This window comes from Podarcis melisellensis (genome assembly GCF_964234715.1).
Source record: "Podarcis melisellensis genome assembly, chromosome: 18".
Classification (NCBI taxonomy): Eukaryota; Metazoa; Chordata; class Lepidosauria; order Squamata; family Lacertidae; genus Podarcis; species Podarcis melisellensis.
Genome location: NC_138536.1, coordinates 5,572,335 through 5,598,328, shown reverse-complemented (window position 1 = coordinate 5,598,328; position 25,994 = coordinate 5,572,335). Strand labels below are relative to the sequence as shown.

The window sequence follows — 25,994 nt, the reverse complement described above, 5'->3', positions numbered from 1 at the left end:
TCGCAAGACTCTGTTTACATTCCAGAGATTCCAAGCTATTGGATGTCTCACAGAAGACAGGATGTGATGTTACTGGTTTCCTGTTCCTTTGTTGTTCAGTTGTTCTCTGCTCTCACAGAGAGAGCATGTATGTTTCTTTTCTGTCTGCGTAGTTAGGAATAAATGCTCTTTAGCCATGTAGCTCAAACTTCTCATCTCTTCCCTGTGCTGGATACTCTGCAGAATGGGGAACGTGCTTGGAGTCTTATCAAAGGCTCAGGTTGTTAATCAAGTCGGAGGCGATTCTGGAGGACTCGATCGGAGAGTCACTCAGTTGAACGCAATTCCGACAAGCCTCTTTTAATTTCTCCTACCGATAGAAAACCTAATTAAGGACTCTATACGGGCTCTTGGGTACCCATAAGGGATTTTTATTATAACAATAACCACCAATCCGAAAGGTGGGATTCTTTGCACCGGTTCCCCAAGATGGTACCCAGCTTCTCCCCGAACTTACCAATGCAAGCTTGCTTAGTAGGGGTGCTCTGAAATCCCTCATGGCACTTGCAGTGGTATGAGCCGGGCGTGTTCACACAATCGCCGTGGAGGCAGGGGCTACTCGAACACTCGTCCATGTCTTGGCAAGGAAAGGTGGAGAGAGATACCAAGGGAAGATAAAAGACCGTTCATGTATGCAACAACCATAGCTGTCAACTTACAGATTTGAAAATAAGGGACCAGCAGCCTCGAAAATAAGGGATCAGCAGCCAAAATAAGGGATTTTTCAAGCACAGGTATGTTCGACTTCTGAGCCCCTCCGAGCCAAAGGCAGAAAGCCCAGCCAGCAGCCAAACGAAGCCTCAAGCGATGGTTCCCACAGCTCAGCAACCCGGCAAAGGGGACTCAGCAAGGAAAACCACCGTCACCTCTCTGCTGGGAAGCGCTGAGCAAAAGCGAGTCCCCAGGCAACGCGGCCGATTTGATCAGCACAAGGCATGCAAGCTCCACCCCCCAGTCGTTCTTAGACTCCTTATTGGGTGAGCAACGCAGCCAAGCAACACAGTTGGAGCTTCCCTCCTCCCTGGCTGGCAGAGAGGGAGGGAGAGGAGCTGCTTCCTTTGAAACCCGGGAAATTTAAGGAACATCATCAATAAGTATCAGCAGTGGGACACAGCGCTGGGATAAGGGAGTTTCCCGCCAAATAAGGGACGGTTGACAGCTATGGCAACAACTGCGGCAAGAATTCTCTTAGCATGAGCATGGCGGCTTTGCTCCGTCAGCCAAGGCTGCGCATGCATGCACCCCGTGGTCCCGGCTCCCCAACTCACCAATGCATTCTCCCCGCATGTCCTGTTTGTAGCCCATGTTGCATTCACAGCGGTAACTGGACGGGGTGGGTATGCAGCGCCCGTTCAAGCACAGGTTGGTGAAATGCTTGCAGATGTCGATGGTCTGGTTGAGGGTGGCTGTTCCTGCAAAAACACCGGGGGCGGTTACTGCTCCTGTGAGCGGGGTAGAGTTGGAGGAACCCCTGAGGGTCATCTAGCCTGACCCCCTCCAACACAGGGATCTTTTGCTCAACAGCTGTCCATGGAGGCGCAGGTCCATTCTGTGTCCAGGGCAGCTCCATCTGGTACGCAGGATGAGACCCTCCCTGCCCACAGACTGTCTCACCAGAGTGGTACATGCTCTAGTTATCTCTCGCTTGGACTACTGCAATCTGCTCTACGTGGGGCTACCTTTGAAGGTGATCCAGAAACTACAACTAATCCAGAATGTGGCAGCTAGACTGGGGACTGAGAGAGGCCGCCGAGACCATATAACACTGGTCTTGAAAGAACTGCACTGGCTCCCAGAACGTTTCGGAGCACAATTCAAAGTGTTGGTGCTGGCCTTTAAAGCCCTAAACGGCCTCGGTCCAGTATATCTGAAGGAGCGTCTCCACCCCCATTGTTCTGCCCAGACACTGAGGTCCAGCACTGAGGGCCTTCTGGCACTTCCCTCCCTGCGAGAAGCCAAGTTACAGGGAACCAGACAGAGGGCCTTATCGGTAGTGGCGCCCTCCCCGTGGAACGCCCTCCCTTCAGATGTGAAGGAAATAAGCAGCTATCTTCTCTTTAAAAGACATCTGAAGGCAGCCCTGTTCAGGGAAGCTTTTAATGTTTAATAGGTCATTGTATTTTAATATTCTGTTTTGAGCCGCCCAGAGTGGCTGGGGAAACCCAGCCAGATGCCCGGGGTATAAATAATAAACTATTACTATTACTATAACAGAACAGTAGGCGTTCAACTCTTACTTTAGCAGACAGACGGCAGCTCAGTTATACAGTGGTACCTTGGTTCTCAAATACCTTGGTACTCAAACAATGTGGAACCGAAACACTGCAAACCCAGAAGTAAGTGTGGCAGTTTGCAAACTTTTTCGGAAGTCGAACGTGCTCCGATTTGAGTGTTATGCTGAGGTCTGTCTGTTTTTGCTATTTACAGTGGTACCTCGGGTTATATACGCTTCAGGTTACAGACTCTGCTAACCCAGAAGTAGTACCTCGGGTTAAGAACTTTGCTGCAGGATGAGAACAGAAATCATGCAGCGGTGGCAGCAGGAGGCCCCATTAGCTAAAGTGGTGCTTCAGGTTAAGAACAGTTTCAGGTTAAGAACGGACCTCTGGAACGAATTAAGTACGTAACCAGAGGTACCACTGTATTGTTTTTGTTTTAGTGGCTCTTTTTTGTTTTGTTTTTGTAACTGTGTGGAACCCAGTTCAGCTGATAATTGATTGATTATGTGACTGAAGTACATTGTTTATCGCTTTCATTTTCAATGCTCTCATTTAGATAGTAAAATTCATGTTAAATTGCTGTTTTAGGGGTTGTTTTTAAAAGCCTGGAACAGATTAATCCATTTTGCATTACAGTGGTACCTCGGTTTACGAACTTAATCCGTTCTGGAAGTCTGTTCTTAAACCGAAACCATTCTTAAACCGAGGTATGCCTTCCCTCGTGAGGCCTCCTGCCACCGGTGCCCTTCCACTGTTCGGATTCTGTTCTTAAAGGTAAAGGTAAAGGGACTCTTAACCATTAGGTCCAGTCGTGGCCGACTCTGGGGTTGCGGCGCTCATCTCGCTTTACTGGCTGAGGGAGCCGGCGTACAGCTTCCGGGTCATGTGGCCGGCATGACTGAGCCGCTTCTGGCGAACCAGAGCAGCGCACGGAAACGCCGTTTGCCTTCCCGCCGGAGTGGTACCTATTTATCTACTTGCACTTTGAGGTGCTTTTGAACTGCTAGGTGGGCAGGAGCAGGGACCGAGCAACGGGAGCTCACTCTGTCGCGGGGATTCGAACCGCCGACCTTCTGATCGGCAAGTCCTAGGCTCTGTGGTTTAACCCACAGCGCCACCTGTGTCCCTCTGTTCTATTCTGTTCTTAGACCGAGGTAAAGTTCGCAAACTGGGACACTACTTCCAGTTTTGCAGTGTTCGTAAACCGAATCGTTCTTAGACCGGACTGTTCTTAAACCGATGCACCACTGTACTTTCTATGGGAAAGCGCACCTTGGTTTTGGAACGCTTTGGTTTCAGAACAGACTTTCGGAACGGATTATGTTTGAGAACCGAGCTACCACTGTACTGCTTGGCCTGGCAGAAAATCCAGGTTTAATCTCCAGCATCTCTTGGGCTCAAAGTCCTGACTCGACATAAGGCAGCCCTTTCCTTCTAAACCATGAGGTCTAGAAACTTGATGTTGTGCCTTTTTTTCACTTACCGATGCTTGAGCTACCAGGCCCCATCCCAGGCAGTCCGGGGATCCCACCTTGACCGTTTGCGCCATTTGGACCAAAGGCACCGGGACCACTAATTCCTGGCCCAACTCCATTGGGGCCGAAGCCAGGGACCCCGGGAAATGTCCCAGGGAAGCCCGGAACAACTGGGAGGCCTTCGATGCACAGCCGGCGATATTCATCTGAGGAGGACAAAGCAGAGAACCAAATCATCATTTGGTTAAATGATAAAGCAGCTTCATAAAGAAATGTGGCAGCAACTACAGGCATATCTCAGAATCCGTTCCCGAAGTCTGTTTGACTTCCAAAACGTTCGAAAACCAAAGTGCAGCTTCTGATTGGTCGCAGGAAGATCCTGCAGCCAATCGGAAGCCCCTCAGACATTCGGCTTCCAAATCACTTGGAAACAATCACTTCCGGGTTTCGATCGCTCGGGAGCCAAAACCTTCGAAAACTAAGCTGTTTGAAAACCAAGGTACGACTGTAATTGGTGAAGCTACCGTATTTTTTGCTCTATAAGACTCACTTTCCCCCCTCCTAAAAAGTAAGGGGAAATGTGTGTGCGTCTTATGGAGTGAATGCAGGCTGCGCAGCTATCCCAGAAGCCAGAACAGCAAGAGGGATTGCTGCTTTCGCTGCGCAGCGATCCCTCTTGCTGTTCTGGCTTCTGAGATTCAGAATATATTTTTTCCTTGTTTTTCTCCTCCAAAAACTAGGTGCGTCTTGTGGTCTGGTGCATCTTATAGAGCGAAAAATACGGTAGCAGCTAAAACCAGAGAAGCCAGATGATTATTGTTTGTGGAATAACGAAAGCCTTTTTTCGGATTCCTTAAAGGAATACTATAGCACGGCGTATTCGTGAGCAGGATTTGAACCTCGAGCGACAGAAGGAACGAGAGCTTGTTGTATTGTTGGTGTGGTATAAGAGAGAGAAGAGAGGGTGCAGCAAAGGGGGGAAAATTAAAAACAGAAAACGGGCAGAATTTGGTGAAAAGTGAGGTGAATATTCAGGCCAATATGGCATACCGTATTTTTCGCTCTATAAGACGCACCAGACCATAAGATGCACCTCGTATTTGGAGGAGGATAACAATAAAAGAAATATTCTGAATCCCAGAAGCCAGAACAGCAAGAGGGATCTGGCTTCTGGGATAGCCTCTTGCTGTCCTGGCTTATGGGATAGCCACACACAGCTTCTCCCGGGAAGGAGATGAAGGCTCCCTCTCCCCGGAAGAGGCTGTGCGTGGCTAAGGCAGAAGGCTCCCCTAAGAGCCGTGCTCCCTTTAAAGAGTGTGCGGAGCGTGTGTGTGGGAAAAAGCTCCAGTGCTCTTTAAAGGGAGCGCTGAACAGAGCCTCCCGCCTGCATTCGCTCCATAAGACGCACACACATTTCCCCTCACTTTTTAGGAGGGGAAAAGTGTGTCTTGTTGTTGTTTAGTCGTTTAGTGGTGTCCGCCTCTTCGTGACCCCCTGGACCAGAGCACGCCAGGCACTCCTGTCTTCCACTGCCTCCCGCAGTTTGGTCAGACTCATGCTGGTAGCTTCGAGAACACTATCCAACCATCTCATCCTCTGTTGTTCCCTTCTCCTTGTGCCATCCATCTTTCTCAACATCAGGGTCTTTTGCAGGGAGTCTCATGAGGTGGCCAAAGTCTTGGAGCCTCAGCTTCAGGATCTGTCCTTCCAGTGAGCACTCAGGGCTGATTTCCTTCAGAATGGAGAGGTTTGATCTTCTTGCAGTCCATGGGACTCTCAAGAGTCTCCTCCAGCACCAAAATTCAAAAGCATCCATTCTTCAGTGATCAGCCTTCTTTATGGTCCAGCTCTCACTTCCATACATCACTACTGGGAAAACCATAGCTTTAACTATACGGACCTTTGTTGGCAAGGTGATGTCTCTGCTTTTTAAGATGCTGTCTAGGTTTGTCATTGCTTTTCTCCCAAGAAGCAGGCGTCTTTTAATTTTGTGGCTGCCGTCACCAAAGTGCATCTTATAGAGCGAAAAACACGGTATATACAGACAGCTTTCTTCCATAAGTGTATCAGTCACTTTCCAAAATATTGTTGTCATGCCGCCCAGCCAATGTTGCCAGATCAAGGTCAGCTGCCCTTGCTAACCCCCTCCCTAGACCTCACTCACCTGACCCTCTCACAGGGCACATTTCCGGAGTTTGACCGATGGCCCAGCATCTCCCGGAATCACAGCAGCACTGCATTTTCGTGTATTGCCCGGGTAGCTCCCCAGCGCAACGACCGCCGATGAGTGCCGAGAAGCAAGTGCCAATTCGCTGGTCTGGAACGAGAAGCGAGAGAAGGTGTCACTGATGCGCAGAGCCTGCTATGTGCATGAGATCAGAGAAAGGGACCCCTGACCATTAGGTCCAGTCGTGGACGACTCTGGGGTTGCGGCACTCATCTCACTTTACTGGCCGAGGGAGCCGGCGTACAGCTTCTGGGCCATGTGGCCAGCAGGACTAAGCCGCTTCTGGCGAAACCAGAGCAGCATACGGAAAAGCCAGACAATGCCAGTCTAAACAATGGATTGGGACCTCCAGGTATTGCTCAAAGAGGTTCAAAGACTCTCTCAAGGCAAATCTAAAAAAATGTAGTATCAACACCAGCAACTGGGAAACACTGGGCTGCGAGGGCTCCAATTGGAGAACAGCCTTTACCAAAGGTGTCATGGGTTTTGAAGACACTCGAACTCAGGACACAAGAACAGTGCTAAGAGGAAGGCATGCTTGGCAAATCCACACCGGGATCAACTCCCACCTGGAAACCTAGGTCCCCACTGTGGAAGGACGTGTGGATCCAGAATTGGCCTCCACAGTCACTTACGGACACACTGCTAAGACCTAGGTCCCCACTGTGGAAGGACGTGTGGATCCAGAATTGGCCTCCACAGTCACTTACAGACACACTGCTAAGACCTATGTCCCCATTGTGGAAGGACGTGTGGATCCAGAATTGGCCTCCACAGTCACTTACAGACACACTGCTAAGACCTATGTCCCCATTGTGGAAGGACGTGTGGATCCAGAATTGGCCTCCACAGTCACTTACGGACACACTGTTGTGTAAGACAATCTTACTCGGCTATGAGGGATTGCCAAAGAGAAGAAAGATTGTTGGGCTCCAACTCTCATCCTCTCCGACCACTGAGCATGCTGGCTGCCAGGGGCTGATGTGAGTTGGAGTTCGACAGCATCTGTAGGGTCAGTTGCCCCATCCCTGCATCAAGAGGCACCCCCTTTCTCAGGAGAAAACGCCTCTTCTAAACAGCTTTCTTTAAAATCTGGGTGGGTGGGGCACCAAATCTGTTGGGACGTCTTTATTGCTTCTGTCCGGCTCTGGACATCGTGCTTGAACTCTGGGCACGTGGCAGGACAGGAGGCAACGCTGAGACTCAGGAGGAGGAGGAGAAAGCTGAGAGGGAGGACCACTCCCTGGACAGGGTGCAAGCAAGAGGGAGGGTGAGTGGTGTAGAAGAACCAAGCTCACAACAAACATGCTTAAGTCTAGTTAATGCAGGAAGGGGTTAATGTCATAGAGTAAGCTGTCCTGTCAGGTTTAGCTAGGACGCTCCCCTTCACCTTGGAGGGAAGCTAACCAAGGCCTTGGTTCCCCTCCAGTCCACCTAAAAATCTTAGGATGTAAAGAGATCAGAGCTAGTTGCTCCAGGCTCAGACCGCATGGCTCTAACAAGCCTCTTTCTCCCATACCAATAATTTAGGAACTTTCACCACTGCAAGCAAGCCGAGTTTTACTGCCTGTGCAACTTTTCTGGCAGGTTCATGGAAATGAACATGAACCTGACCTTTGAAGAATTTGTAAGGAAACCATTTTTTTAAACTAACATCTGGTCTTTTTGCTACGCTGGGGGCAACTTTGGAAAGAAAGGGACGCATGTTTTAAAAGTCTAAAAGCCTAATTTGACATGCTGTCCTTTTGCTGCATATTTTGTGATTTTAAATCGCTACCTGTCCCACCAAAGAGCCCAAAGCTGGATCTGACCATCCAGGGAATTCTCCTTTTATAGCTATTTCCACCCCCCCTTGCCACCAAGAGGTTGGAACTGATTGAGGCGGGCGAGGCTGTGCCCCTTTCTCCCTCACGGACCACTTCTCATTTCAAAGGCCTCGGGTACCAGCGCTGGAGGGCTGCTGTTTTTGGGGAGACAGCGTCGCGGTGTGGGGGTAAGGTAAAGGGACCTCTGACCATTAGGTCCAGTCGTGGCCGACTTTGGGGTTGTGGCGCTCATCTCGCTTTATTGGCCGAGGGAGCCAGTGTACAGCGTCCGGGTCATGTGGCCAGCAGGACTAAGCTGCTTCTGGCGAACCAGAGCAGTGCACAGAAACGGCGTTTACCTTCCCGCTGGAGTGGTACCTATTTATCTACTTGCACTTTGACGTGCTTTTGAACTGCTAGGTTAGCAGGAGCAGGGACCGAGCAACGGGAGCTCAGCCCGTCGCGGGGATTCGAACCGCCGACCTTCTGATCGGCAAGTCCTAGGCTCTGTGGTTTAACCCACAGCACCACCTGCGTCCCTTTGAGACATGCAGAGGTACCACTGTATTATTATTTGTCCCCCTCAAAAAGTTCCATCCCCAAATATGGTGGGGGATTTTGAGAGAGACCATCCGTCTTTTGCTCAAGGTTGCTCAGATACGGCGGTCTTCGCCACAGAGGGAACTTTCAGTTCCCTGAATGTAGAAGATCTATAATAATAATAATAATTTATTATTTATACCCCCCCCCCATCTGGCTGGGCTTCCCAGCCACTCTGGGCGGCTTCCAAAAAAATATTAAAATACTGTAATACATCAAACATTAAAAGCTTCCCTAAACAGGGCTGCCTTCAGATGTCTTCTAAAAGTCTGGTAGTTCTTGCTCTCTCTGGTGGGAGGGTGTTCCACAGGTAGGGTGCCACTACCGAAAAGGCCCTCTGCCTGGTTCCCTGTAACTTGGCTTCTCGCAGTGAGGGAACCACCAGAAGGCCCTCAGAGCTGGATCTCAGTGTCCGGGTAGAACGATGGAGGTGGAGACGCTCCTTCGGATATACTGGACCGAGGCTGCTTAGGGCTTTAAAGGTCTGCACCAACACTTTGAATTGGGCTTGGAAACGTACTGGGATCCAATCTAGCAGGTCAGGGGGCTTCCTAACATGCTGGTTGTCTAAATGCAGGGCGTTTGGTTGCTCAACTCTCCCTCCCTGCCACGGCGCCTCCCACAATGGGTTCCCGCTGTGCTCTGTGTTTGTGAACCAGGCCTCAGCAGGGGGGAAGGAAAGCTGGAAAGGTTCCTCATGAAACGTCCCGGGAATGCTGGATTTTTGGGGCTCTGACTCACGGCCATTTGGGAGGTGTCTGCAAGGAAATTCGCTTGCAGCCAGAGTCCCACCCAAGCCTTCCTTAGCCTTTTGACGTTTGCATCCCAGGCTGTTAATTGCGAGGTTTTCCAATGGAGGGGTTGCGAGAGCGGATGATTAAAGACGGCGTTTCCAGGGCTGGCCGAACAGTGCAATTAACAGCAAGCGCTTTGCGGAGGGGGGGGGCCCTCATCATCCAGCTCTCCTTTGGCGCACAGGCACCCCAACGAATGAGTCAACCAGGTTTGTATATACTGAGCAGAGGTGGGGGGAATGTGCTCCTCCCCTTTCCTCAATTTCTTTGCCAGTGGGGAATTTTGGATGTGATTTCTCGCAAGAGGTCAGCGATTCGTTTTTCTTGCCATGCTTTCGAGGTACTTGATGCAGGTGTCTTTGCGGGTGGGGAATGTGGATCGCGGCTTCGCCTTGGAATTCCCCCTTCCTGGGGAACCTGGTTAAAAGCCAGAGCAAAATGTGCTTGGGCATGCTGTTTTATCTATCTGTACCTACGAGGGACGCGGGTGGCGCTGTGGGTTAAACCACAGAGCCTAGGGCTTGCTGATCAGAAGGTTGGCAGTTCGAATCCCTGCAACGGGGTGAGCTCCCGTTGCTCGGTCCCTGCTCCTGCCAACCTATAATAATAATATTAATAATAATAATAATAATAATAATAATAATAATAATAATAATAATTTTTTATTTATACCCCGCCCTCCCCAGCCAAGGCCGGGCTCAGAGCGGCTTACAAGCAATAATAAAAACAAGATGAATGGTTACAACTTAAAAACAAGAATAAAATACAACATTAAAATAATGGAACATTAAAATATTTGAACCTAGCAGTTCAAAAGCACGTCAAAGTGCAAGTAGATAAATAGGTACCACTCTGGCGGGAAGGTAAACGGCGTTTCTGTGCACTGCTCTGGTTCGCCAGAAGCGGCTTAGTCCTGCTGGCCACATGACCCGGAAGCTGTACACCGGCTCCCTCGGCCAGTAAAGCGAGATGAGCGCCGCAACCCCAGAGTCGGTCACGACTGGACCTAATGGTCAGGGGTCCCTTTACCTTTACCTTTTTACCTCTGCATGTGAACGGGATCCGTTCCAGAGCCCTGTTCGCATCCTGAGCAGAACGCAACCCGTGTCTGTGCGGGTTGCGATTCACCGCTTCTGTGGATGGGCGTGACGTCATCTTGAGCGTCTGTGCATGTGCGAGCGGTGAAACACGGAAGTAACCGTTCCGTTACTTCTGGGTTGCCGCGGAACGCAACCTGAAAATGCTCGACATGAGGTATGATTGTAACAACAACAACAAAAACAACAACAACAATTTATTATTTATACCCCACCCATCTGGCTGAGTTTCCCCAGCCACTCTGGGCAGCTTCCAACAAAAGATTTAAAATACATTAAAACATCAGTCATTAAAAACTTCCCTGAACAGGGCTGCCTTCAGATGTCTTCTAAAGGTCAGGTAGTTGTTTATTTCCTTGACAACTGATGGGAGGGCGTTCCACAGGGTGGGCGCCACCACCAAGAAGGCCCTTTGTCTGGTTCCCTGTAACCTCACTCTTCGCAGGGAGGGAACCGCCAGAAGGCCCTCGGAGCTGGACCTCAGTGTCCGGGCAGAACGATGGGGGAGGAGACGCTCCTTCAGGGATACTGGGCCGTTTAGGGCTTTTAAGGTCAGCACCAACACTTTGAATTGTGCTCAGAAACATTCTGGGAGCCAATGTAGGTCTTTCAGGACCAGTGTCCAGCAACATCTGAAAAGCCTCAGGCTTCCACCATGAACAGCTTTCCCAGGATTTGAACTTAGGGCTGCCAAAGTTCAGGCCTTTGCGATTAGCTGCTCCATGAAAACTTGACCTGAGGAATTTCTGCATGTCAAGGAGCTGTTAAAGGCAGAGGAGCATGGGCAGTCGTGGAAAGTTGGCAATATTACTTGCAGGCCAAAGAGACTGAAATATACTCAGAGTCGAGTGTGGATTTCATGCTCTTTATTCAGCTCATAGTAGTGAGGAGGAATGGAAGTTCACCCAAAATATCTGCTTTATATACCGTACATTATTTACGCAATGGGCCGCACGTGATTGGCTAATTCCTAGATTCTCCTGTAGGCCAATCAGGTTGCGGATTCACTTCTACCTGGAGCTGGATTGGGTGGCTCCTGCGGACCAGTCATACTGCTGCATTCTGGATCCCATTGTTCTAGGACCAATCAGACTGCTGCATTCTGAATCCCATTGTTCTAGGACCAATCAGACTGCTGCATTCTGGATCCTATTGTTCTAGGACCAATCAGACTGCTGCATTCTGGATCCTATTGTTCTAGAACCAATCAGACTGCTGCATTCTGAATCCTATTGTTCTAGAACCAATCAGACTGCTGCATTTTGGATCCTATTGTTCTAGGACCAATCAGACTGCTGCATTCTGGATCCTATTGTTCTAGGACCAATCAGACTGCTGTATTCTGGATCCTATTGTTCTAGAATCAATTAGACTGCTGCATTCTGAATCCTATTGTTCTAGAACCAATCAGACTGCTACATTCTGAATCCTATTGTTCTAGGACCAATCAGACTGCTACATTCTGAATCCTATTGTTCTAGGACCAATCAGACTGCTGCATTTGGATCCTATTGTTCTAGGACCAATCAGACTGCTGCATTTTGGATCCTATTGTTCTAGGACCAATCAGACTGCTCCATTTGGATCCTATTCAACTCAGTATATAACAGAGATATTGGTGGATGAGAATGCAAAGCCAAGATTTGTTGTGAAGAAACAGTTAATATGGCTCCGGCCATATTGTAATGTTCTGTGCTGCGTGCGACAAATCTGTCTTTGCGCAACCCTGTCTGCAGGGGGGAAGAGAGAGGGAGGGGCGATGTGCCTCTTGGTCCTCATTAACTTTGACATCTCCTTTTGATTAAACTCAGATGCTTCCCGCAAATTCCTGAGGCCGCTTGTTGACTCTCCTCTCAAAATTAAGGTCACAAACTTCCATTTCTGCCGGCGGCTCGGTTGATCTGACACGAACCTCGCCGTGAGGCGGCTGGGAAAAAAACAGGGGGCTCTTTCAGCTTCTACCTCCTCCCTCTTAGCAGCCCCCCTGCCCCGTCTCTTGGCTGAACTTATTGCTTTCACGGCAGGTACACAGAGCAGATCGCCTGCAAAAGCGTCGGCGCGGAGGGGGCAGCGGCCATGGACCACATTTCTGCTGACCTCCAAACCCTTTGGAACTTTTCCCACTATAAATTCCCCCTCCCACCCCCCCCTGACAGCTTGGTCCCAGGAATGCTCCTTCAAAAGGAAGATCTGGGAATGACAAGGAGGGTTTCTGGGTAGCCAGTGGACTACATTCACAATCAGGGCTTCCCCAAAGAATTTGGGGAGCTGTTTGTTCAGAGCTCCAAGACCTCTTAGGTAAAGGGACCCCTGACCGTTAGGTCCAGTCGTGACCGACTCTGGGGTTGCGGCGCTCATCTCGCTTTATTGGCCGAGGGAGCCGGCGTACAGCTTCCGGGTCATGTGGCCAGCAGGACTAAGCTGCTTCTGGCGAACCAGAGCAGCGCACGGAAACGCCGCTTACCTTCTCGCCGGAGCGGTACCTATTTATCTACTTGCACTTTGACGTGCTTTCGAACTGCTAGGTGGGCAGGAGCAGGGACCAAGCAACGGGAGCTCACCCGTCATGGGGATTCAAACTGCCAGCCTTCTGATCAGCAAGCCCTAGGCTCTGTGGTTTAGGTCACAGCACCACCCGTGTCCCAAATACAGGTGGTAAAGGTAAAGGGACGCCTGACCATTAGATCCAGTCATGGCCGACTCTGGGTTGCGGTGCTCATCTTGCTTTATTGGCCGAGGGAGTCGGCATACAGCTTCTGGGTCATGTGGCCAGCAGGACTAAGCCACTTCTGGCGAACCATAGCAGCGCACGGAAACGCCGTTTACCTTCCCGCCAGAGTGGTACCTATTTATCTACTTGCACTTTGACGTGCTTTCAAACTGCTCAGTTAGTCATTTCAACGGCCCTACTTTGCACAGGACCAATATTGGGTTTGGTTCAACTAAGCTTTACCCACTGAAATGGATAAAGGCAGCTAAAACAGGCCCATTCGTTTCAGTGGGTCTACTCTTGAGAAAAACAGGGCTGGCTACAACCCAACCTGCAATACACACAGAGGAGAAATGACTGCAGCTATTCAAAAAAGGAAGGGAAAAAAGAAAAACACTTAAAAATTAAAGCTGAAATGGAGTTATTTCCTGCTCAGAGTGTTGGGAAACAGCTTTAGCTATGTCTGGCAGGTCGAGAATAACTCCTAGCAATGCCTGGATGTTTTGTACTATTCATAGCTGGGTTGTGTTTTAAAAATAAATACATAATCGCCGCTCATCTACGGGGAGGAAGGGAAGCCTTGGGAACGTCCAGCGCGCTCCGCCTCGCGAGGAATTCTTGTCCTGTCCGGTGGAACAAAGGAACCTTTCAGAAAGCAGGACGTAATTTGAGGACCCACTGGGACGCAGGCCTCCCCGGCCAGAGAAAATATTGTTCCTCTCAGCGAGTGACGGCACATTTACGGCACATGTTCGCTCTGGGTGGTGTGGGGGGAGGCAGGGATAAAGAAGCCCCAACGCATGACGTAGCCAAGGTAAGAACCAGCCAGCACTGCAAGTGGTCCCACTGGGGGAGGAGAGTTATTTTTCTTTTTAAAAAAACCAGGCTCCTTAATTAAATTTGCTCAGTCTTTTCTGGCAGCCTCGAAAGGATGCTAGCGGCCATATGTGCCATCCTAAAACAGAAAAAGAGCACCTCCTTTCTCCTTACCCGCCCCACTCCATCTTGTAAACTCAGCAGTGCCGGATTTACGTATAAACTAAACAAGCTATAGCTTAGGACCCCACTCGCTTGGGGACACCAAAAAATGTCAAGGGGAAAAAACCTGGATGTACATTTCCAAAATATAAGATAAAAGAAAGTCTACATACAGCAACAGTAAGGGACGCAGGTAGCACTGTGGGTTAAAACCATGATTTACATCATAGGAGCCTACAAAACACAGGTAAAGGGACCCTGACCATTAGGTCCAGTCGTGACTGACTCTGGGTTTACGGCACTCATCTCACTTTATTGGCCGAGGGAGCCGGCGTACAGCTTCTGGGTCATATGGCCAGCAAGACTAAGCCGCTTCTGGTGAACCAGAGCAGCGCACGGAAACGCCGTTTACCTTCCCGCCGGAGTGGTACCTATTTATCTACTTGCACTTTGAGGTGCTTTCGAACTGCTAGGTGGGCAGGAGCAGGGACCGAGCAACGGGAGCTCACCCCGTCGCGGGGATTCGAACCGCCGACCTTCTGATCGGCAAGTCCTAGGCTCTGTGGTTTAACCCACAGCGCCCCCCACGTTAGGGACCACTAAATGTATGTCACCCCAACCCACTACCGAAGCTTCCGTCTTCCAATTCTTGCAAAGATAAACCAGACTGGACGTTGAACCTGCGCTGTTCAGTCCCCCAAGTTTCTACATACACAAAACGTCCTGCAATTTTCCATGATCACCCCGTCATCACCCAAGTCAAAATGTCACCTCCACACCCCAGCCGTACCCTAAAATAAACCAGTGGGCTGAAACCAATTCAACTGTACTCCAGGGTAGACTCACTGAAATTAATGGACCTGAGTGAGTTGCGGACCTACTCTGAGCAGGGTCAACATTGGAATCGACCCGACAGCCTTCTTTGTCCATCAACTTTCAGCATCTCGAAGCCGGTGGGTTTCGTGGTCCTTACAAGACAGGTTCCCCAAGATTTTGGAACAACAGAATGGGGAGCAGAGGCTCAGAAAGAGTGCAGTGAACATTCAGAATCTCCAGAAGGAAAAAGTTTCAGCTGTTAACCTCCCCTTTTTCTTTTGCAGGCCATGAGGAATTTTGCAACTTTTCCAGCTGATAAAGGACAGGAGCTGCTTCGTGATATAATGACATATTATGATGCAGCGTGCATTAGTTGGTTAAAGGAATGGATATCACAGGACTGTTGGATTTAGAAGGCTATGGGAATCTCTGTGGGTGGCATGCTTATCTATATGATATGGTAAAAATGCATAGAGATTTTTTGAATCATGGCATAAGGAGAAGCTTATATGGCGTTTGGATTAGATGCCGAGATTTAGCCAACAGGAAAACACCTTTATGGTTTTCACTTATAGAAGCCAGTGCACAAAATAAATTAAATCTGATGGGAAAATGAGGCAGATACAGAGATAAAGTGGAAAAGGTTCGAAGAAACTAGAGAAAGGCCATCAGGTTGGTTTCAGTATTATCAAATCAACAAGTATTTCAAAAGAGTGCAGCAGCGGATCGGAATCTACAGAAGGTGTGGAAAAAGAACCGGCTGCTAAACATTTCTTTTTCTCAGTCCACGAGGAATTTTGAGACTTTTCCAGATGAGAAAGGAAGGAAGTTCACATACTCTCCCTCCCTTACTCCTAGAAATTGCGCCAATATCATCACATTGAGACAGTCCCGCGATCAGGGCAGGAAAATGAGGGATGTGAGGACTCAGACCCATTAGTCAAGAAACATCGTTTGGAGTGCATTATAAACATGAAACACCAGATGGCGCTGGAGAGCAAACGAAAAATCTAAGCAATTTTCTATAGTGTTTTTTTCTATTGTTATAACAATTTAATTTCTGACTTATTTATAGTGTCCCCCCCCCCGCTGTGTGTAGGTCCAACCAGAGAAGGTGCCATTTCCCAGTACATTCCACGGTTGTATCTCTTCTACTGCCATTCATCTCTTGCCAAAAACTACGTTATTCATCGCCTTCCCAAAGGACCAGCCCCCACCAGTTTGAAACATAGCCGTCAACTTACAGATTTGAAAATAAGGGACCAGCAGCCTTGAAAATAAGGGACCAGCAGCCAAAAGAAGGGATTTTTGTCAACCAATTAAAAGGGACCAGATAATTTTGGAGAGCAGCACCGGTTTTTAGCCCTTCATTTCCAGAGGTTGCTGCTCAAGACACCAGCCGATGAAACACTGCAATTCAATAACTACAAGCAGCAACCACTTTTCGCGCAAAACGAAGTCCAAGCTACGAAGATGCTGCTGCAGTTCTGTATCTTTTCTCTCGTGCTCCATCTGCAGCTCTCAGTTCCATCAGGTGGGGCAGGAGGGGGGGGGGAATAGCGCCCAAAGTAAACCCGCAGATCAGACCATGTATGCTAGTCTACCACTACAAATCTATGGGAGAAGCACTTGAGGTCCTTCCCTTGTAGCCCTTGGAACACCTGCCCGCGCCTCCGTCTCCTCCTCTTCCTCCTCTCTCTGAACTGCTTTCTCTATGGTTGCCCTCGCTCTCCTCTCAAGGCTCCTCAGCAATTCATAGGCTGCCCATCTCATCCAGGTCCTTCGGTGGCACAGCCGCAGTACGGCCTAGCAGGAGCGGCGGTGACGGGCAGAGGGGAGGCCCCAGGCAGAGACGCTCAGTTCGGCGGCCGTGAGGAGGATGGTGGCGGAAGGGCCCGAGGCTCCCACCAGTCCCGGCGGAGAGGGGTTCCCGGGGGCCGAGGCTGGTGAGAGGAGGCTGGAGGGGGCGGGCCGGGCAGCCAAGCAACACAGTTGGAGCCTCCCTCCTCCCTGGCCGGCAGGGAGGGAGGGAGAGGAGCTGCTTCCTTTGAAACCCGGGAAATTTAAGGGACATCCATCAATAAGGGACAGCAGCGGGACACGGTGCTGGGATAAGGGACTGTCCCGCCAAATAAGGGACGCTTGACAGCTATGGTTTGAAAAGAAACATCCCAGTAAGTCCACAGCGGCAATGGCGAATTGAGCAATCGATTCTCCATCTTACCCACACAACGGGAACCATCCGGACTGGTCATGAAGCCCCGGGGACAGGCACAGACGTAGCTCCCTGCCGTGTTAGTGCACTCGCCGCCGTCGCAAACGCCTGAGACGCTGGTACATTCGTCCACATCTGGAAAGAGCAATTGCAAGAACCGTGAGAGTGGACTGGCTTGGTGATGTTGTAGCCTGGGTGTTGTAGCCCAGGGGTCAGCAAACTTTTTCAGCAGGGGGCCGGTCCACTGTCCCTCAGACCTCGTGGGGGGCCGGACTATATTTTTTGGGGGAAATAATGAACAAATCCCTATGCACCACAAATAACCCAGAGGTGCATTTTAAATAAAAGGAAACATTCTGCTCATGTAAAAACACCGGGCAGGCCCCACAAATAACCCAGAGATACATTTTAAATACAGTGGTACCTCAGGTTAAGTACTTAATTCGTTCCGAAGGTCCATACTTAACCTGAAACTGTTCTTATACTGAAGCACCACTTTAGCTAATGGGACCTCCTGCTGCAGCCATGCTGCCGGAGCCCGATTCTGAATCTGAAGCGTATGTAACCTGAAGTACCACTGTAAAAGGACACATTCTACCTATGTAAAAACACACTGATTCCCGGACCGTCAACGGGTCAGATTTAGAAGGCAATTGGGCCAGATTCAGCCCCCAGGCCTTAGTTTGCCTACCCATGCCCTAAACGGTCTCAGCCCTGTATACCCGAAGGACCGTCTCCATGCGTTGGCGGTGCAGCGGCAGCAGGAGGCCCCATTAGCTAAAGTGGTGCTTCAGGTTAAGAACAGTTTCAGGTTAAGAACAGAATTCCATAACGAATTAGGTAGCTAATGGGGCCTCCCGCTGCCACCACACCGCCGGAGCACAATTTCTGTTCTCATCCTGAAGCAAAGTTCTTAACCTGAAGCACTATTTCTGGGTTAGCGGAGTCTGTAACCTGAAGCGTATGCAACCTGAAGTGTATTTAACCCAAGGTACCACTGTCCTTAACCTGAGGTACCACTGTAGTTCTTTATCTCCTTGACATCTGATGGGAGGACTGTTCCTCTGCCTGGTCCCCTGTAGCTTCACTTCTCACTCCTTGACATGGTCCCTTCCAACTCGTTTGATTCTTTGACAGACTCTTTTCAGCTCCTTCTCCTCCAGACACCCCTCTCGGCCTCCTGGCTCTCGCCCAGGGCTCCACCCGTCCACCTTGGCTCTCACCCAGCTCCCAGCGAAACTCACACCTCGCCCACAAACCCCCACGAAGGGGAGTCTTCCTGGAAACCTCTGAGATCACCGCAAACTCCCTTTTTATGGGCAAGCCCCATGGTGGATGTTGAGGTTCCCCAGGCTGCCTGCAGCTGTATCCCGTTCAGCGATCAGCCGGTCTCTCCAAACCCAGTTCCAAGGCTATACTGGGTTTGGTGGGCTCCCTGAATGGGTGAGTTTGTTTCCCTAGAAAACTGAACAATCCCTCCGCAGCTTTGGCAAATATTGTCTTCTGCTGCTGCTTTTTGCCGATTTAATATTCACAGTCGTACCTCGGTAGTCAAACATCTTAGCTGCCGCACAAATCGGCTCCCGGACGCCGCAAACCCGGAAGTGAGTGTTCCGGTGAGCAAACGTTTTTTGGAAGCTGAACGTCCGGCGGCCAGTCAGAAGCCACACCTTGGTTTTTGAACCGTTTCAGGCGTCAAACGGACTCCCAGAATGGATTAAATTTGAGAACCAAGATACAGTGGTACCTCGGGTTAAGTACTTGATTCATTCCAGAGGTCCGTTCTTAACCTGAAACTGTTCCTAACCTGAAGCACCACTTTAGCTAATGGGGCTTCCTGCTGCCGCAGCGCCGCCGGAGCCCAATTTCTGTTCTCAGCCTGAAGCAAAGTTCTTAACCCGAGGTAATATTTCTGGGTTAGTGGAGTCTGTAACCTGAAGCGTATGTAACCTGAGGTACCACTGTACGACTGCATTCACTTATTAATTTTGTAATGCCACTCTATTGCCATGGATCTCAGAGCTGTCTGCAAGATAAATTTCTGCATATTAACCTTGGGTTAAGTACTTAATTCATTCCGGAGGTCCGTACTTAACCTGAGACTGTTCTTAGCCTGAAGCACCACTTTAGCTAATGGGGCCTCCTGCTGCCGCCGGAGCACAATTTCTGTTCTCATCCTGAAGCAAAGTTCTTAATCTGAAGCACTATTTATGGGTTAGCGGAGTCTGTAACCGGAAGCGTATGTAACCCGAGGTACCACTGTATAGTGGATGCTCGGGTTGCGAACGTGATCCATGCGGGATGCCCATTCACAACCCACAGCGGCACGTCTGTGCACGCACGGTTGAGATTCGGTGCTTCTGTCCATGTGCCAAGCGCGATTTAGCACTTCTGTGCATGCGTGACCCCCGAAACCCGGAAGTAACCCGTTCCGGTACTTCCGGGTTTCGGCGGGTCCATAACCCAAAAAAAGACAACCTGAAGCATCTTTAACCTGAGATATGACTGTGTACGAAACCCAGAATCCTGTTTTGCAATATCTTCCAATATATTGCTATGTTGATTCTCGCTGACAAATCTAAAAAGAGGTAGGAATCGTTTCCTCTTGGTTTCCAAGGCTGGATTTAGGTTTGATGAGGCCCTAAGCTCCTGAAGGTAATGGGGCCCTTTATATGTCCAGCTGTGCTTTGTCAACAACAAATTGTCACTGTTATGTACTGAAGTTCTCACCCTGGGCCAGCAGGGGGATACTGCAGATAGTAATGGAAATGAAGGATCGAAAAGGGACGTTCAGTGATTGGATAGTTTGTATGCAAATGAAGGAGCGAAAAGTGACGTTCAGTCATTGGATAGTTTTAGAAAATGGCAACAGTTACATTGTTCTGGAGCTCTATATAAGCAGGCTGGCTGAGCCCCTCAGCTCAGTTCTGTTCTGACATCTGAATAAAGAAGAGCTGTTTGAAGAATCGCTGTGTCGTCTGCTATGTTCGCCCACAACTTAACAGTCACTGTTTTCTTGTGTTGAATATATGCTATATGGTAATTTATGGACCTGATAGGTATCTCAAGCCATTTGCACATAACAAAATACGTTTTTTAGCACAGTAATTGTTAAACTGAAATGCAATTATCTTATATTTTGGAAAGGTAAAGGTAAAGGGACCCCTGACCATTAGGTCCAGTCGTGGCCGACTCTGGGGTTGCGGCGCTCATCTCGCTTTATTGGCCGAGGGAGCCGGCGTACAGCTTCCGGGTCATGTGGCCAGCAGGACTAAGCCACTTCTGGCAAACGAGAGCAGGGCACGGAAATGCCATTTACCTTCCTGCCAGAGCGGTACCTATTTATCTACTTGCACTTTGAGGTGCTTTCGAACTGCTAGGTTGGCAGGAGCAGGGACCGAGCAATGGGAGCTCACCCTGTCGTGGGAATTCGAACCGCTGACCTTCTGATCAGCAAGTCCTAGGCTCTGTGGTTTAACCCACAGCGCCACCCGTATCCCTTCAGAAATGTACATCCAGTTTTTTCCTTTAATTTTTTTGGGGGCTCCCAAGAGAGTGGGGCCCTAAGCTATAGTTTGTTTAGCTTGTACGTAAATCCGGCACTGTTTGCATCCCAACTTTTGGATAGCTGTGGCGATGTGAAACTTCCCTGTTCTGCAAATGAGATCTTTGCACCCTCGTCCCCATCATAGCTGGCAACGGTTCTCTCTTTTTTAAAAGAGAAATTCCCTTATTCCGAATAGGATTCCTCGCAAGAAATGGGAAAAGTTGACTGGTATGGTCCCCGTGAGCATGACATCTACGGACACATACCCCTGCTGCTTCTGGATCAAGGTACCGTATTTTTCACTCTATAAGACACACCAGACCACAAGACACACCTAGTTTTTGTTGGAGAAAAACAAGGAAAAAAATATTCTGAATCTCAGAAGCCAGAACAACAAGAGGGATCGCTGTGCAGTGAAAGCAGCAATCCCTCTTGCTGTTCTGGCTTCTGGGATAGCTGCGCAGCCTGCATTCGCTCCATAAGACGCACACACATTTCCCCTTACTTTTTAGGAGGGAAAAGGTGAGTCTTATAGAGCAAAAAATACGGTATTTCAAAAAGGTCCTGCCAGTTGCGTTCCAAGTCTCTCTTAAAAACTCGGCGCTTTTGGGCTCCCACACAATGATGGGATTGAAGGCGAGACGTTGACTTTGGAACCAAGATTCGCTTCTTTGGGGCCAAAGCAAGCGTGGAAGGGTCTGGGGTTTTGTCTTGGGGTGGGTTTTGTTTTGAGCTTTGCAAACCACAAAGCCGAGCCAAGAAAGGCCCATTGAAGCGGATACGGAGCAATGGATCCGAACTACAAGAAAGAAGATTCCACCTCAACATTAGGAAGAACTTCCTGACGGTAAGAGCTGTTTGACAGTGGAATTTGCTGCCAAGGAGTGTGGTGGAGTCTCCTTCTTTGGAGGTCTTTAAGCAGAGGCTTGACAACCATATGCCAGGAGTGCTCTGATGGTGTTTCCTGCTTGGCAGGGGGTTGGACTCGATGGCCCTTGGGGTCTCTTCCAACTCTATGATTCTATGATAGGAAGAAAGGCACAACCTCCGAAAGGGAGCCAGGGAGGAAAACCTGGTGACGCTACCTCTTGCTAGGATTTCATCTTCCTCCAACTTTGCTTTCAGGGAACTTACATAAATCAGCAGACCTAGAAAAGTATGTTTCCGAGCACAATTCAAAGTGTTGGTGCTGACCTTTAAAGCCCTAAATGGCCTCGGTCCTGTATATCTGAAGGAGCGTCTCCACCCCCATCGTTCTGCCCGGACACTGAGGTCCAGCGCTAAAGGTCTTCTGGCGGTTCCCTCATTGCAAGAAGTGAGGCTACAGAGGGCCTTCTTGGTGGTGGCACCCTCTCTGTGGAACGCCCTCCCACCAGATGTCAAAGAGAACAACAACTACCAGACTTTTAGAAGACATCTGAAGGCAGCCCTGTTTAGGGAAGCTTTTAATGTTTGATGTATCACAGTATTTTAATATTCTTTTGGAAGCCGCCCAGAGTGGCTGGGGAAGCCCAGCCAGGTGGGTGGGGTATAAATTATTATTATTATTATTATTATTATTATTATTATTATTATTATTAAAAGAAAGCAAGGCCAATTGTGTAGCTATCTGCACAACACGGAATTCCCCTTCAGAATGTTCAAACCTTGCAAAAATTATAAAACATTGACTGCAAAAAAACCCAGCCCCTGCCTTAGACGTTTCTGCCTCTGATGCCACGGAATATTCATAAACATTCCAACTGCTGAGGAAGAAAAAGCCTGGGCAAACGCAAACAAACATTCTTCATTGCGGTCCAAAGGCCCGTGAAAGAAATTCGAAAGCAAAGTACAGCAGAAAAGATATTACTGGGCAGTCCCTGTGTTTTTCTCCGAGACATGTTGACTTCTAATTCTTGCTACCTCCAAGAGAAATATATCGGTGTTCCCAGGGATATTTACCAATAAGGGCTTAATTAATTGGCTTCTGGCTTGTTTAAACAGTACAGTGGTACCTCGGGTTACATACGCTTCAGGTTACATACGCTTCAGGTTACAGCCTCTGCTAACCCAGAAATAGTACCTTGGGTTAAGAACTTTGCTTCAGGATGAGAACAGAAATCATGCGGCGGCAGCAGGAGGTCCCATTAGCTAAAGTGGTGCTTCAGGTTAAGAACAGTTTCAGGTTAAGAACAGACCTCCAGAACAAATTAAGTACTTAACCCGAGGTACCACTGTATTTCAATCAATTGTTTTATATCTGATGTTAGCCACCCTGGGAGGGCGGGGTATAAATAAAATTTATTATTATTATTAATATTATTAAACTGGGAAGGGTAGCTGACGCCGCAGAAGACAGAATCAGAATTCAAGGTTAAGAACGGACCTCTGGAACGAATATTCTTTTCGCTGACACATTCCAGAGCGTTAAACAAGCCCTTTGGGGAGCAAAAATGCCTTTTTCTGGGAGAGACGCCGCAGCTGAACCTGATGGGGAGGGAAGTCCAACCGCAGCACATCTGGGAATGTGAGACATTCCCCCCCTCCTGCTCTCAACACACCCTGGAAAGCCTTCTCTCATAAAGGGGAGAGGGCGGGGGCGGATATGAGCTTTGCGGAAGGCTGGAAATATTCACTCCAGTACAGCGGTACCTTGGTTCTCAAACGCCTTGGTACTCAAACAACTCGGAAGCCAAACACCTCAAACCCAGAAGTACAGTGGTACCTCGGGTTACATAGGCTTCAGGTTACAGACTCTGCTAACCCAGAAATAGTGCTTCAGGTTAAGAACATTGCTTCAGGATAAGAACAGAAATCGTGCTCCGGCGGAGCAGCGGCAGCGGGAGGCCCCATTAGCTAAGGTGGTGCTTCAGGCTAAGAACAGTTTCAGGTTAAGAACGGACCTTCGGAACGAATTAAGTACTTAACCCGAGGTACCACTGTAAGTGATCCGGTTTGCGAACATTTTCCGGAAGCCGAACATGCTCCGTTTTGAGTGTTACGCGGAGGTCTGTCTGTTTTTGCTATTTATTATGTTTTTCTGTTTCTGCGGCTCTTTTTGTTTTTGTGACTGTAAGACTGCAAGACGCAATTAATCCGTTCCGTGAGGCTCTTCATATAGCGGTTTTTTTGTCTTGCGAAGCAAGCCCATTGACAGCTTAGCGGATTAGCGCTATTAGCGGTTTAGCGGCTTTTAGCGATCAGCTGTTAAGCGGCTTATCAGCGGATCAGCTGATAAGCGGCTTAGGAAAAGGGCGGGAAGGGAAAAAACCCGAAGGAACTCGCAAGACCTTTTCGTCTTGCGAAGGAAGCCCATAGGGAAATTCGTTTTGCGAAGTGCCTTCAAAACAGAAAACCCTTTCGTCTAGCGGGTTTTCCGTCTTGCGAGGCGTTCGTCTTGCGGGGCACCACTCTACTTTCTATGGGAAAGCATGCCTTGGTTTTGGAATGCTTTGCTTTTGGAACGGATTAAGTTTGAGAACCAAGGTACCACTGGTTTGCAACCGCTTTGGATTACAACCGTTCTGGATTACAACCACATCACACCCGGAAGTGCTTGTCCCTTTTCTTGGATTACAGCCCTTTTTACAAATTACAACCAATTTTTTGGGGAGGCCCCACTGTCTGTGGACAAACGCCAGCTCCCTCGGCCCGCAAAGCAAGATGAGCACTGCAACCCCAGAGTCGTCTGCGACTGGACTTAACTGTCAGGGGTCCTTTACTGTTACCTTTTTAAAGAGAATTTACCAGGAACGTACAATTCAGTCTGGGACAGGCTGAGTTGTATCATAGCGAGAGGCTCAAACGAGCCTGCGACCAGCTATCTGCTGTGCGTGAGAAGGGGAATGTAAACTCTGCTAAGTAAAAGAACTTGCTAGCACAAGTTAGGAAGGATATTAAAAAGGTAAAGGGACCCCTGACCATTAGGTCCAGTCATGGCTGACTCCGGGGTTGCGGCACTCATCTCGCTTTATTGGCCGAGGGAGCCGGCGTACAGCTTCCAGGTCATGTGACCAGCAGGACTAAGCCGCTTCTAGCGAACCAGAGCAGCGCACGGAAATGCCATTTACCTTCCCACCAGAGTGGTACCTATTTATCTACTTGCACTTTGACGTGCTTTCGAACTGCTAGGTTGGCAGGAGCAGGACCGAGCAACGGGAGTTCACCCCGTCACGGGGATTCGAACCGCCGACCTTCTGATCGGCACGTCCTAGGCTCTGTGGTTTAACCCACAGCGCCACAAGTTAGGAAGGACATTAATAAGCAATATATGCTCTCCTGCCACCCTGAACATTCCCACATGTTTCTCCTTCAGAAATTTCCGGCCCCTTTTTCTCACCTTCGCACTTGTGGCTCGTCTCGCTCTGCTTGTGGCCAACTGGGCACTTGCATTCGTAGGACCCCACCGTGTTGAGGCAGTTTCCTCCTTGGCAAAGCCCGGGGATCGCCTGGCATTCGTCCACATCTGCAGGGAGGAAGTGAGGAGACACAAATGAAGACAGTTGGGAACGCTGAAGGGAAAGGTCACCTTCATTTTGCCAGGTCAGCACTCTGCGGCACAGTAAACCCTGGTTTGCACAAACCATCGTTCAGAACGCTATCTGTGACGGACCTCCCAGTGTGGCGTAGTGGTTAAGAGTGGTGGACTCGTAATCTGGTGAAATGAGTTCGCTTCCCCGCTCCTCCACCTGCAGCTGCTGGGTGACCTTGGGACTTCTCTGAAGTCTCTCAGCCCCATTCACCTCACAGAGTGTTTGTTGTGGGGGAGGAAGGGAAAGGAGATTGTTAGCCACTTTGAGACTCCTTAAAGATAAAGGGACCCCTGACCATTAGGTCCAGTCGTGACCGACTCTGGGGTTGCGGTGCTCATCTCGCTTTCCTGGCCGTACAGCTTCCGGGTCACGTGGCCAGCATGACTAAGCCGCTTCTGGTGAACCAGAGCAGCGCACGGAAACGCCGTTTACCTTCCTGCCAAAGGGGTACCTATTTATCTACTTGCACTTTGGCATGCTTTCGAACTGCTAGGTTGGCAGGAGCAGGGACCGAGCAACGGGAGCTCACCCCATCGCAGGGACTCAAACCGCTGACCTTCTGATCGGCAAGCCCTAGGCTCTGTGGTTTAACCCACAGTGCCACCTGCGTCCCTTAGGCCACTCCTTAGGCTAGTGATAAATTGGGATATCAAATCCAAACTCTTCTGCTTCTTCTCTCCCACCCTCTGAACCAGGGGTCAGCAACCTAAGGCCCAGGGACCACAAGCGGCCCTTGGTGTCGTTTAACAAGCCCACAAGCCACACCCGAACTGAGCCGCCCGCTCGGCTGCACTAAACCGGCACAGCATGGCGACTCACTTCCGCAGCGCCGGAAATCGTGCCTGTGCAGGCACCGGAAGTCACGTCTGTGCAGAAGCCGGAAATTACATGTGCACATGCTGAATCCAGGCCACAGAGGAATCGCTGCTGGAGTGAACCGGCCCAGGAGAGGTAAACTGTG

General features: G+C 49.5%; 1 protein-coding gene across 1 annotated transcript in view; it reads right to left on the bottom strand.

Annotated features, from left to right (window-relative positions):
• Nucleotides 1-25,994, bottom strand: part of FBN3 (fibrillin 3) — a 163,860-nt gene that overhangs the window by 84,963 nt on the left and 52,903 nt on the right. The window contains 6 exon segments of the mRNA XM_081895332.1: nt 497-616; nt 1,308-1,451; nt 3,742-3,939; nt 5,898-6,050; nt 16,985-17,110; nt 24,841-24,966. Coding sequence (XP_081751458.1) covers nt 497-616; nt 1,308-1,451; nt 3,742-3,939; nt 5,898-6,050; nt 16,985-17,110; nt 24,841-24,966 — 867 coding nt within the window.